This window comes from Poecilia reticulata, linkage group LG20 (genome assembly GCF_000633615.1).
Source record: "Poecilia reticulata strain Guanapo linkage group LG20, Guppy_female_1.0+MT, whole genome shotgun sequence".
NCBI classification, from domain to species: Eukaryota; Metazoa; Chordata; class Actinopteri; order Cyprinodontiformes; family Poeciliidae; genus Poecilia; species Poecilia reticulata.
Window position 1 is genome coordinate 15,822,948 of NC_024350.1, and position 13,771 is coordinate 15,836,718.

General features: G+C 39.9%; 2 protein-coding genes across 2 annotated transcripts; one reads left to right on the forward strand and one right to left on the reverse strand.

The window, feature by feature from the left end:
* Positions 1-847: 847 nt before the first annotated feature.
* On the reverse strand, positions 848-3,614 carry LOC103456554 (chymotrypsin-like elastase family member 2A). Its single transcript, XM_008396181.2, has 8 exons — positions 3,533-3,614; positions 3,351-3,445; positions 3,159-3,265; positions 2,928-3,056; positions 2,153-2,289; positions 1,892-2,037; positions 1,035-1,184; positions 848-934 (listed from the first exon to the last, which is right to left on the reverse strand). Exons 1-8 carry the CDS (start codon positions 3,564-3,566, stop codon positions 914-916), a joined length of 819 nt encoding a protein of 272 aa, XP_008394403.1. The 5' UTR covers positions 3,567-3,614; the 3' UTR covers positions 848-913.
* An 830-nt stretch (positions 3,615-4,444) lies between these two features.
* Positions 4,445-8,719, forward strand: LOC103456555 (Golgi reassembly-stacking protein 1-like). The gene is made up of 9 exons (XM_008396182.2): positions 4,445-4,724; positions 5,170-5,250; positions 6,006-6,209; positions 6,341-6,427; positions 6,530-6,660; positions 7,136-7,274; positions 7,353-7,464; positions 7,733-7,855; positions 8,168-8,719. The coding sequence occupies exons 1-9, from the start codon at positions 4,659-4,661 to the stop codon at positions 8,422-8,424; spliced, it is 1,200 nt and encodes a 399-aa protein (XP_008394404.1). The 5' UTR covers positions 4,445-4,658; the 3' UTR covers positions 8,425-8,719.
* Positions 8,720-13,771: the final 5,052 nt, after the last annotated feature.

A 13,771-nucleotide genomic window follows, 5' to 3' on the forward strand; every position in this document is an offset into this window, starting at 1 on the left:
CTGAGGCCGAGCTATTTTTCAAAAAAGGATGGGCAAAATGTTTCGTCTCTAGATGTCCAGGCTGAAAACGACATACCCGAGGGGGCCGCAAGCAAAAAACATATGCACCAAGTTAATATGTAACAGATGTAAAATGTCATGTTTCACTGCGGACGTCAACCTGACCTATAAAAGTTAATAATGCAGATAGTTTATGAGGTCAAGAAGCCATTTTGTGCACAAGCCATTTTAAACATTTTCAGAGTGTATTTCACCTTCCTTAAAAAAATATATTTTTTTCACACAATACCCTAAAATCTGCTGTTAAAGATCTCCATGTCTGAAGAAAATGGGAAAAACACCCAATATGATGTCATGCTCCCAGAATACCGCAAACATATGGCCAGAAATTCCAGGCGAGGGGAGTATGTGACTGCTTTTAGCTCACATTTGGTCACAATTAGGATCGCTTGGTTCCAAGGCGAAAATTGCACAAATCTTTTAGCTTTCCTTGATCCTGACAACTCAAGAAAAGTCATTTCACCTACAAGCCGTTTGAGTGAAAATCGCCAGTTTCCTGTGATCTTTGGTTTAAAAACATCCTTTGGAATTTTCCATCATCTCAGGCTGCAGCTTGGGAGGTCAGGAGATCAGGATCATAATAACCTTGTTGGTCCTGGACCAATGAACATTTATACAATATTCTGGTTGTGAGCCAAAAACAGCAACAGGACATGCAATAAGTTCAATGAGGAATTCATTTCTGAGACTGTAAAAGGAGCGTAAATCTCTTGCAGCAACACAATGTTGTGCTGTGTGGTGAAAACATGACACACTTTGGACTTTTCCAAGAATTTGAAGTAAAAGACTGAGACGTAAGACGATTTTTATTTTACTAATGCCACATGCATGTTAGGTGTCCACACATTTCTATCTACAAAGCTTGATCCATCACCTGAAAAAAAAACAAAAAAACAAAGAAGTCAAATAGACACGGCATTCATCAATTTGGGTAAATATCATTTCGTTTTGATGGCTTCATGCATGTTGTTTACCGAATATATCCAGTGAAGGAAGGAAGAAACTCTGGTGAAGACGGTTGGTTTGAACTTTTGGTTGCACATGCCGGCCGGGCCGTAACTGACCACACCGTGGACTCTCCAGACTCCATCGGTTAAGCAGTTCAGGGGACCTCCAGAGTCACCCTGGGAAATTATCATCACTTTTAGTTCATAAAGTGCACAACTCTGCACAGATTGGTGATTCCAAAACGTTATAGCTTCTAACCCCACAAAAACATTTCCAGAAACCTTTAGCCCCAAATACAAATAGTGGACTTACATGAGCATTGCTGTTTAGAAATAGAAATAAAAGCATAATGCTCAGCTAAACATGAGACCTACAACCAATATTATATTTAATCACATCATGGAAATTAGTTTTGAATATTATTTTTGATCTGGTTGTTGACCTAAAATCCAAGTCAAAGCAGTGGGAACAGTTCCACTAGGATAACAATAATCTCTATTCAATTCAATTTTATAGCAAAGTTTTTAAGATTAATTAAAGATTAAAAGTGAACTAAGTGCAATTTCCTGTCATACCAACATCAGTTTGAACTTTTGATTTGCTGTTTGACACCTAGGGTGCCACTGACACCTAGGGTGCCACAAAATTTGCTTTTGCCGTGGGTTGCCTCATATCATGTTTCACGACCCACAGTGTGGGGCTCCACCTCCAATTAGGAGAACCAAAGTGCTCCTAATTGGAGATGTTAGACATTCGCCCTTACAAAGTTTTTAGTTTTATTGATGATCTTGCCATTCCCCCATATAGTAAAACTATTAGTTCATGACGAAAATCATTTACAAAACATTTTCAGACAAACCACGTCTTTGCTTTGTCTACAAACCTGGCAACCAGATATGACGCCATCGCCTCCAGCACACACCATCGTTTTAAGAGCAATGCTGCCCCACCACTCTGGCTGGGAGCAGACTGCATGCTCCACTGCATCCAAAGGAGCCACCTGCAGTTTGTCAGGGACGCTTCCATTATCTGAGTTAGTAAGCATAAAATACATATTTTTTTTCAACATATATATTTTTTTCTGTTTTTATGGGCTGTTTGTGCATTTGTAATTTCAACATGATAATTCGATCTGTTTACTCACAGTCCATTAATCCCCAGCCTGTGATGTAACAGGTGAAGCCATGAGGCAGAGTCTGGTCCGGATAGGGAAGGTTTGTGATTTCCACATAACCGTTGTCATAGATAGGATTAACCAGCTTCAACAGAGCAATGTCATTGCTGAGGGAAATAGAAAAAATGACTAACCTTACCAATGCAGCAGCAATAAAAAATATATACATATATATTGAAAGAAATTGACATCAGCAGCAACTACAGCAAATATAAAATATATTAATTCCTGTTTTATCTTGTTGGATTGTTTGTTGTTTTTCTTTTTTAATTTTAATTTGATCAATTTCATTTCGATTCACTTCAAAAATACGTTCTTCACCCCAGAGTGAAATTAAATGTTGCAAATGAAGGTTTTTCCAGCAGTTGTAGTTTCTGTTGGATGTTCGAATGGAAAAAGACCTAAAAATGTTTTGTATCCAATACATTTAACATTATTTCAATTATATTTTATGTTGCGCATGCCTAGTGTTTTATTAAGTTACAAAAATGAATAAGTGTGGGGAAAAATGTCATTATGCCAAAATGCCATTTGGGATGACAGGAGGCAGGAGTTTGCCCTGTAACCAGTGGGTTGCTGGTTTGAACCCCCCACTGTGACTCTCTTGGTCATTGTGTCATTGAACAAACACTTCACCTGCCTTATCTGCTGCTTTTTTTTCTTCATTATTACAGCACAGCTCACATTTAATTGTTCGGGTTTGAGGTTAAACTGAGAAATTACATATTGCTAACTGCTCCTTTACCCGTTGGCCAGATCGCCATTCCAGTCAGGATGGATGATGATTTTTTCCACAGAGGTGAACTGCTCACTGCCTTCGTATTCAAACAGGCTGTACTCACCAGCCACCACGCGGTACTGACTGACATCCGAGCTGACGGAGACAGAGAGAAAAAAAAAAACACAATGTGCTTATTTATGAAGCACCAAGGTGGATACGGTAGACCTAAAGAAGTCCAATGCGAGAAACTCCCACCTTATGATGCAGTGAGCTGCTGTCATGATGTAGAAACTGTCGACAATGGAGCCTCCGCAGATGTGGCTGAAGGATCCTTCATTGTATGAATCAAGCTGCAGAGAAATCTGAGAGAAACCAAAGAGGGAACATCTGTATGCGGTATTTGATTTTAATTTTTCAGCAGAAGCTTCATTAGCTTCATTACTCTACCTGCCACTTCCAGGTGTTTGGTTTAGCATCACTGCCTCCTATGACCCTTCCGTTGTTTACCTTATAGCTTAAAGGTTCATTCGCACAAATCAGCCCTTTTGGAAAACACACGATCATAAATGCAGCACATAGAGACAACGTCAATGTTCACAGTTTAAAAACAAAAGTGAATGTTGTCATACCAAAGCAGGACAGGAGAACCACCAGCCAAATCATTTTGGAGTATTGAATACTCAATGCAGTTTGCCTTTACGTACTGTATTTATATCAGTTTCACAAGGGAAGACCTTCAAAAGGTTTGTCTGAGTTACACATATTGAGATACCTGGCCAATCAGCAGGCAGGGTGGTGAGCTCCTCACACAAACTAGGGAATCAACATGCAGTAACTGTAATGGTTTACAAAATAAGACATTTTATGTCTGTGTTGTTCAGTTATAAAATTTGGCTCCAAATAATAACATATGTTCATGCATATACATGCATTTTTATACTTAGAAGTAACATTACTTATACAAGAACTTAATTCTTTTGATCATGTTCTGATATGCTGGGAAAAGGCCAGATGAAGTCACATGACGTCATCCAGTCACATTACAAGAAATTCTGCTAAACCCTCTGTGAGACAGGTGAGTCAAACAAAACAAGGTCCAACAAGATAAGAGTTTACTTTAGCAGCAGCTAAAGTAAAGAAAATGTTCTCCAGATTGTAAAGTCAACAAAATTTAACACCCCAACATACATACAAATACAAATGGCTACTCAAGTACAGATGTTCCCCTGACTTATTATTATTATTATTATTATTATTATTATTATTAATAATAATAATAATAATAATAATAATAATAATAATAATAATAATAATAATAATAATAATAATACATTTATTTATTTATTTACTTTTTATGAGAAGAATAATAAACATGCACATGTAATTTTAAAACATAGTTTAGGTAACACAGAGCTTTTTATGCACAGTCTACATTTCTTGTAATTTCACAGAAACCATTTTAATGAATGAAACTACTGTTGTCCGTTCCTTAGCAACCTTTCAAGACACGGCTAATCAAGTACAGATGTCCCCCCTGTCTTTGTACACACTGCAGACGAGCACAGACCGGTTCGATTTATCTGCTATCCTTTCTTTTTTTACCTATGCCTGACTCTGTGTTGCACCTGCTGTTAAACTGCCTCTCATGCTAGTGTTAGCTAGCTGTATCCTGGTGTACTATGTGCCTTCCTATAATGGTCTCTATCACAACTCTACCTCATTGACAGTTAACACGAACTGTAACCGCTGAAGACAATGGGGCTGCCGCAGAGCTCCCTCCTGTCGGACGGTGGAAGTAACAGTGGCTATCATGTTCACGGAGTACGTTGTTGTAACGTGTAGTGCAAGGTTACATATGTCATTACGGCAAATTTAGTTGCTAATGGGTTTACAGTTCAGTTTAGCATTAAGAACGTTCTGAATATATTTAATTGGATTTAAATGTATGCGATATCTATCTTAAAAAAGCTGAAGATGTGTTTTTTTAAGTTTGCCGTTGGCACCCGCCGCCCAACACTGTCATGATGATGAGGTGGCATTTGGCACCAATCCAAACCTGTTATTTAGCCTTGATATAATTTCAGTGTTTTCTGTGACAACTTCCGAAAAATGACCTGGCATAAATAATAAAGTAAGCCAAGGGGCAAACACCCGAGAAACGCCAGCTATGTGTTTGTTACTTTCAGCAAAGACTTTCCTTTTTCTGACACATGCAATACCTAAAACAGACACACGAGGACGACAAATGAGTTGTTTTATCTTTCAGGTTCAAGAAGACTCGCCTGCTCAGAAAGCTGGTCTGGAGCCTTTCTTTGACTTCATTCTCTCCATAGGGAACACCAGACTTGTGAGTAAATGTCATATTATATTAACAGAGACATTCTATAAACCCTGGACAATGATAGAATTATATTGGTACTGGATAAAAATGGAAAATATGAGACTTTATTTACTATCCAACTGACTTAAAGTATCCATCCAAATACCCATACAGTTCATCCACAAACTCCAGTGTATTTTAATACATGTGACAGAGAAAGTATTGCATAATGTGTGATGTGGAAGGAAGATGGTTTTGAAATAAAAGTGGGTAATTGTATACAGCCCCCTGGAGTAAATTCGTTGTGAAACCACAGTGTTATATAATTTTGAGTAGCTTCATCTACCAGTCTTGCACATAAATAGACTAAAATTTTTTGCCTTGTTCTTTGTAGATAGTTGAAAGTCATTGAAATCAGATTGAGAGCATCAGTGAACATCATCCTTACAGCTAACTTTAAAGCTAAGCTAAACTAATTACACTGCAGTTCTGAATGTTTTTAGTATTATCGAATGGCTGGAACCCCCAACTCAGTCTTAAATATTTTAGTTTCCAGAAGGTTTTCTTTGAGAATATAACATGGAATATATATACATAACTTTTATATGACATTTGAAGTCATCATGTCATATAAAAGTTATGAAGTTAACTCACCAGTAACTTCATAACTCACTGAGGAGTGTAACATTCGTTTTACATATAAATTGGGTCCAGTTTTTCTTTGTACAGCTGTAACTTTTGACCTTTAGCACTGACTTAGGTAGTGCCTTTGTTTCCCCCAGAATAAGGAGAGCGACTTGCTGAGAGATCTGCTGAAGGCCAATGTGGAGAAGGCAGTCAGGCTTGAAGTGTACAACTCCAAAACCCAGCGGGTGAGGGAGCTGGAGGTGACACCCAGTAACATGTGGGGCGGTCAGGGGTTGCTGGGCGCCAGCGTTCGCTTCTGCAGCTTTGAAGGAGTCAACGAGAACGTGTGGCATGTGTTGGTAAGTCGGGGGCTACTCCTTGTTTTCGAGATTCATCTTTTCAACTCTGGCCGTCTCGTGAACTTCACAAGGGCAAAAACATTTTGTTTTAAAATGGTTTGATCCGTTGACTCTCTTTTTTTCCTTCTCAGGACGTGGAGGAGAATTCCCCTGCAGCACTCGCTGGCCTTATCGCACATGACGACTTTATTGTCGGGGCTGACCAAGTGTTGCAAGATGTAAGTTTTTCTCTGTTCTAAAAACATCAGAAAAGCTAAAAATAAAAAAAAAGAAGAAAAAACTACTCAAGTTGCACAATTGTTTTTTATGTACCTTTACAGTCTGAAGATTTCTTCTCCTTAATTGAAGCCAACGAGGGGAAGCCTTTGAAGCTGTTAGTTTATAACACGCAGACCGAACAGTGCAGGGAGATTGTAGTGACCCCTAATGGAGCCTGGGGAGGAGAGGGAAGGTTGGTGATCAGCTTTTTGATTGACATAATAAATTAACCAGATTTGTATCAATTAAGGATGTTTGCTGACCAATAGAACTCTTCTGTATGTCAGTTTCATATTTTATTATTCCACTGAAACAAAAACAAGCCTCATTGACATGCATATTTATTGAAGCAGCAACATTGATGGTAAACGTTTTTGAGCAGCTTTGGTGGAGTCAAGATCTAAATTTAAATCTAAATTTTATCAGTTAAAAATGAATTACATTACAGACCAGAGAGGCACCGAGAAATCTTTCTCAGCCCAAGGAGAAAAAAAAAGGATTTCATTGCTATTTGCTCCTAGTTCTTATCTCTTACAGTAAGGATAAATAGTTTTGTTAATGTAAAATGCAGCCTAAATATAATTTTTTTAATAGATGTGAATATATTTTGGCTGGGCTTTCTTATGTATGTGTGCAAGCACATTTCCATTTTTTAAAATGTATTTCAGCCTGGGCTGTGGGATTGGCTACGGCTATCTGCACAGAATCCCGTCTCACCCAGTTCACCCAAATGTCCAGAACAAAAATGTTCCTCAACCAACAGATACAAGCAGCAGAGAAGTGGAGACTTCGTCTGGTCAGAGTGAGGTACAGGTTGTTCTTACCTGTTATAGTTTCGTCTTCCGTTTGATGTGACTTTTCATGTCTGCGTTTCTGTCCCCTCAGGTGCCTCTATTGAGTGAAAATAGCCCAACTAATGAAGCAGATTTACCTGAAACTGAAGGAGTTATGCTCGATTTGAGAAAAATCTCACTTCCGCAGGAGTCTGCAGACATTGGTAGCTACCTTCCCTAGAAAAAGTATTCAAATCTGTTACATTTTTCCCAGAGATAAACTGATAGCCTAGGACAGTCTGGGCCAATATTGATATTCGACTGCTGTTGTGGCCGATAGCTGATATGTGTCAATATTGCATATCTACATATCCACTTTCTACATATCCACTGCAAAAGTGACTATATTGCATTTCTGCTTTGAGTTAAACTGCTGTGAGTTTTCTGTACTTTCACACCAAATAATTTGCTTTTGCATTGCGCTGCTCTCAGATGAATCCATCGCTCCTGGAGCCATAATCTCAGATTTATCCGAAGCCGTTTCCACCAACGACGAAGGCCACAGCTCAGTGGTTGCTAATTATGGAGATGACGCGCATGACCAATGTAGCTTTGGTAAGCATTTCACTTGCAATTACATTGTGCCACTAGATGGAACAATTACATGTTTATTATGCAGTCTTGGTTGAAAAAACTCAGTTTAAGCAGCTTCCAGCACTCAAATCATTAAATCCTTCGATATAGGTGCATTATTTTCTATTTTTGCACAGAAAATAAACGTAACATTTACATTAAGTGTAAGGATTCCCGATATTAATACTTATGCTTAGTCTTTCTCAACAACAGACGGATGAAAATTGACGTTTTAGTTGATGTACTAAACTTTTTCGACAGTGTGACTACATACATGATTATTATCCTTTCTAGATGACTCCATGTTTGACCAAAAGCTTTTATCTCAAGAGAGGGAGGAAGAAGAAGAAGGCACTCATCAAGCACTGCAAGAGAGTGTTGCAAATCTTAGCGGCAGTCCCAGAGAGGATGCAGAGGATGCTGCTGCCCTCAACGACACCACAGAGAGCGAGGGGATCATCCCAGAGAGGCAGAATCCTGACCCGGAGGCTTTCAGCTCAGGCCATCGCTTAGAGCAGGAGATGACTGAGCCTGATGCATCAGGCAGTTAAATAGCTGCAATAGCAAAGAGAACGGTGCAGAAAGAGGATTAAGAGCACATGGTGATGGAAAAATGCTACTTTTTTTTATTTTTTATTTTTATTTTAAACTCTTATCACTGGACCTGTTTTTAAGTTGAAAAGCCTTTTATTTCTACCAGTGCCACTGTTGCATGCTGCATTGCACATTAAAAAACGATTGTGTCGACTGTTAAGAATTACAGAGACTGTAAAACATCATAAATGTACTTAACTTTGTTTTAAGATTTCACTAAATGAAGCCTTAGTTGAACTGTTGCAAAAAAAACCCAAAAAAACGCTAACTTGTAAGAAGAAGGCCAGGATTTTTATTTTTGGCATTGTGGAATGCGGGTTTTATTTTTTCATTAGGGAGGAGCAAGTGTGATTTTTTTTTTTTAATTTATTCTCAGGCATTTACTGTTTGATACTTTCTGCCTTCAAGTGCTTACATCAAAGTTTTGATTGGTGTAAATGAGTGGAACCTGGGATGCTGATCCTGTTTTTCTGGAGGTTTTTATGTCAAATTATGTTTCAAGCTTTATTTATATTAAAAGAATAATAATTTAAAAAATGGAAGTGGTTGCATTATTTTACAGAAGGTTCGTTTTTTTCCAGCTAGGAAACATCAGAACTAATAATCCATGCAAAAACATAATTCTTAATCTGAGAAGATTGAGAGAAGTTAGCGAGCAAGCACTGCAACGCATGGCCAAAAGAATTAAAAACTCTTTTCTGTTCATTAGCTGAAGTTAGCAAACTGTCACTGGACACATTTCTCTCTAAAATTCCGACATAATTTACAACTACAGCCTGTACTTTCCTGAAGTGTGAAGTTTTTTTTCCAAAATTATTGAATTGCTTTCATGAAACATTCATTGATTTTTCTTGGTACTATCAGACATTTTATGAACCTTAAAACATTTATGGAACTTTCATGGAAGTCACCCACCAACTACTTCCATCAAACCTACCAGATACTTTGGTGGAACCTTCCTAAAACTTTCATGAAGGCTCCAGGAAAGTGCCTGGTAAAAATTCCATGGAAATTCCAGGAAGAACATAGTAAATATTATGAATCTTCCTGAAATATTTTACAAAGTAGTTTCTAAATTCCTGGATCGTACAGGCAGGATTAGAAAAGGCCTCGCTACTACATTCAGTAGCATATTTGCATGGACAAAATGATAATAATGCAGTAAAATTTTAACATTAATTGATGCTTTTTTTTTGTTACACGAGGAATCAGGTAAGTGACACATTATTCCACTTTTACAGTCTGCAGTGTCATCTTTGTTGTTTGCAATGTTTTGAGGAATCCCCTTCCAGGTCAGGATGTGGAATTAAAATCATAAGTTTGATCATGTCAGCGTCTGCTTTGTTTATAACCAAAAAACCTGATGTGAAGTTAATACATGCAAGTTGATCCTGTCTGCCAGACTTCTTGCATCTTCATGGACTCGGCAGAAGCGGTCTGCTTTGTGATGCAGAAATAGAGCTAAACGCATGAGCTGTAAACAAAGAGGCAGATTTTTTAAATTTTTTTTAATTTCCTTCCTTCAAACTTTAGTTATAATTTTCACAATTCAGGTTTTGAACAGAGGTGAGATTTTGCTTCCTGACAGCAGGGGTCAGCAAACGCCTCCCGATTGATGCCGTTTCCCTCCACTGCAGCTTGAAAAAAATGATGACATATCAAGACTCACGTTTTCATGTCATGAATGGAGTGGCACTTTGAATGTTTTGTTCAGATATAGATTTGCTCTGCAGAATAAAGGGATCTGTTTGTTAAATCAAGTGTTTGGATACAAAAATTTTACGAGCTGAAAAATCATCAAGTTGAGAAGCTCCACTAAAGCAGAGGGGCAGGGGGGGCATTGGGGTTGTACCTCAATTATTTACCAAGGAGACCCTCAGTTGAGAGGGAGCTAGACGGTAAGGAAAGATCATGGTAAGGAAAGCCTGAAGATGGATTTATCTCTCTCCTCCAGTGATGGAGCGGCATTCTCAGGGAGATGAACCTGTGAGTCTTCTGTATCTTTAAAAAAAGATTATAGTTCTTGTGTGAAGAACTGCCTTTCGATCTGTCTGGAGACTCACCTTACAGTGTTGAGATGTTTGAAGATTATCTCCTTAAACTTACCAAATCAACCAGTTTTCAGTCCAGAGTTCAGCCGTGTTTTCATACACCTGCGTTGGATTCGACAACTGTAATGACAGCTTTGTTTGAAGCAGCTGTTCAAAGCGAAAAGCCAGCAACATCTGTGTGCCAGGAGAAGCGGGGGAGGAGGGAACTACAAAAAAAGGAGGCCACAACTGGAGGAGCACGTCTTCCCTTCATTTGCTCTCCTTTTCTATTTTTTTTGTTTTTTTCCTGAGACTGTTTCAGTCAGAGGACAGTGTGACGCAGCTGAACCCACACGTCAGCTTGGTTTTATCTCAGCCCTCTGAGAGGCTCAGCTCACAGGCACCAACGTTCAGCCTCGCGCTGCAGCATGACAAATCGTGAAACGGAATATCTACAGGGGCTGGGGTGGGGGAACAGAGTTGGGGGTTGAAACACGGGGAAAAATGCAGCTGAAGTCCTTCATCCAGCAGCTCAATTAACATTCGGTGTTAATTAAATCTCTATTGGCACATTTGAATGTTTGCCTAACAATTTATGTGTATGCGATTTATAAACCTGACAAAACTGTAAAAAAAAAATAAAATCGTGTTTTCCTCCATATGTGGGGAGGAACAAATTGCCCCCACACTTCCAGACTTCTTTTGTCTGTTTCTATCACCTCCCCACCCTCATCACAGACACTCTGACAAGATGGAAGCCATATTTGGAAGTGCTGAGAGTTACATTTACATACAAGATTCACACATTATGCACAGCAAAGGGAATGATCTGAGTAAGTGCTCGTCCGTGTCAGACCACCAATGTACAGGCCATAATTAGATTCATTCATGCACAAGGTCTGTCGCTGCGAGGGGTCCTGAATTCATCTGGCGGTAGTTTTGCATATCTTGCAGTTGATTCCAAAGGACAGCGCTTTTGCTTCGTATTGTAGAGAAGCTTTGGATTCACTCCGGTCGAACACCGGCTCTCCTCAGATTTACCCTTTGGTGACGACTTCACATATTCCAAAAGCATTTGGAATACGAATGCATTTTTGAGAAAGGGACTGGCTGTTGAGACTTCATTTTCTGAAAAGCTACAAGAACGCTGAAGACGTTTTTATAGCGCAGAACAAGAACGTTCTGACACATGTGAGCCTGTGTTATCAAAAGTACAACACAGGCTCACATGTGGGTGATTTGTAAAGTCTCACAACAGTGACTGAGAATCCATCCCATCCATTTTCTTGCACCCTTGTCCCTCAGTGGGGTCGAGAGGGGTGCTGGTGCCCATCTCCAGCTAACGTTCCGGGCGAGAGGCAGGGATCACCCTGGACAGGTCGCCAGTCTGTCGCAGGGCAACACAGAGACACACAGGACAAACAACCATGCACACACACACTCACACCTAGGGGCAATTTGGAGAAACCAATTAACCTGACAGTCATGTTTTTGGGCTGTGGGAGGAAACCGGAGTACCCAGAGAAAACCCACGCTTGCACAGGGAGAACATGTAAACTCCATGCAGAAAGACCGGGGCCGGGAATTGAACCCAGAACCTTCTTGCTGCAAGGCAACAGCTCACTGTGCTGCCCGTGACTGAGAATATTCGGAGTTTTTGAGAACGACAGACTTTGCGGAATGTTCGACATAGCTTGCGTGTCATCCGTTGTTGCTTTGTGTCTGCATGTACAGCTCAAGATGTGGATCACCTAATTATGTATTATGAATTAATGAATTGAAAATATCATTTTTGCATTTGCCTATTCTAATTTTTTATGATGTGAAACAGGTGTGACAAGAACACAGCGACATGGGAGAGATCCTGAAAGTCTTTTTGCAAGGGACTGCAGTTTGATTGCACATATTCTGCATGGACAGATAGTGTAACGTATGTCCAGTAGTGTAACCAGTAGTTAGTGTAACTAAGATTAAATGAAACCTCAATAACTCCCTCAAACAATCGCAAAAACCATTGACAGCAACAATGTCAAATCACATGTCATAAAACAGCAAAAATTCTGACATTTCTCTCTTTACAGCTATGTAAATTGTACAACAAAGAGCAGTAATCTCGTCTAATTTGCAGTATTTTCCTCCAGAGAAGACAGCAAGAAATTAATCAGATAGCCGCTGTCAGTGGGAATGTTCAGTAGAGCGCCCTGCTTTACTGATTGCCATTCAGCTGGGGTGAGGAGCACGGCCCCACAAGACAGCAGACAGTGTTCTGCTGTCAGGATGTCCCTGCTGATGTCAAGTCCAGGCCCATCTGCTGCTGCGGCTGCCTGTCAACCTGAGGAAACAACCTCCATCGTATGCGTCATCTCTTGCTGCTGCTCTATGGGGCTTGCTTCAGTTCAGATCAGTTCAAAATCCTGGCAGTTGGAAACTGATTCATTTTTAAATCGTCTGGAGGCTTTGTTTCTCTACTTTGCACCAAAGACGGCTCCGTAAGACAACGCGTCAACGTCACAGCAGAGTTTGGATGATTTTTGAAACCAAAATCAGGAAAACTGACTTGAATGCAATTAAATCTCAAGCTGTTCCGGTCTAGTAAAGTCTGAACTTGTCCCCCCAACCCCCACTGAAGTAGTCTGAGTGTTGAGGAAAAAAATGTTATGCTTTGGCTAGAAGAAGCAGCAAATGCTCATCCTCCCACGGTGAACGCGAGTAGATGGAGAAGCACGGCTCGGCACCCTTCCTGCTGTTTGTGACATGGTTGGTGTGACATGCCCACCACTACCCAGCTTGGGCTTGGACCCTGTAGGGGCGCTGTCTCTCAGAGTTATCTTTGTTTGACAGTTAATCACAACCCTTAAAGGAAAGGCATGCTCGATCATGGCTTTCTTCAGTCAAAATATACACAAAAGGTACATGCATGAGTGAGATACAGCATGGCTTTCTCTGACGGACAGTTTGCCTAACACAAACTGTTGTCTCTGGAAAATGAAATACATCAGTTTTTGTTTGTTTTTGGGGTTTTTTCCCACAATGGACACCTTTTTTTTATATTGCTTTTATGCAGGTGCCATTCAGAGGCAGTTGGTGCCCCATCACCTCCCAAAGCCACTTGAACAAACACAGTCCATCACTGAAGCTGTGTGCTTAGTGAACAGCCGGGACAGGAGATGAGGCTTGTTCTGTCTGGAAGGATGAGGTTTGTTCTGTTACGTCAAAGGTTTGGCCATGTGATTTATTTATGAACTCTGCATCATAGCATAGATTATGGGAGGGG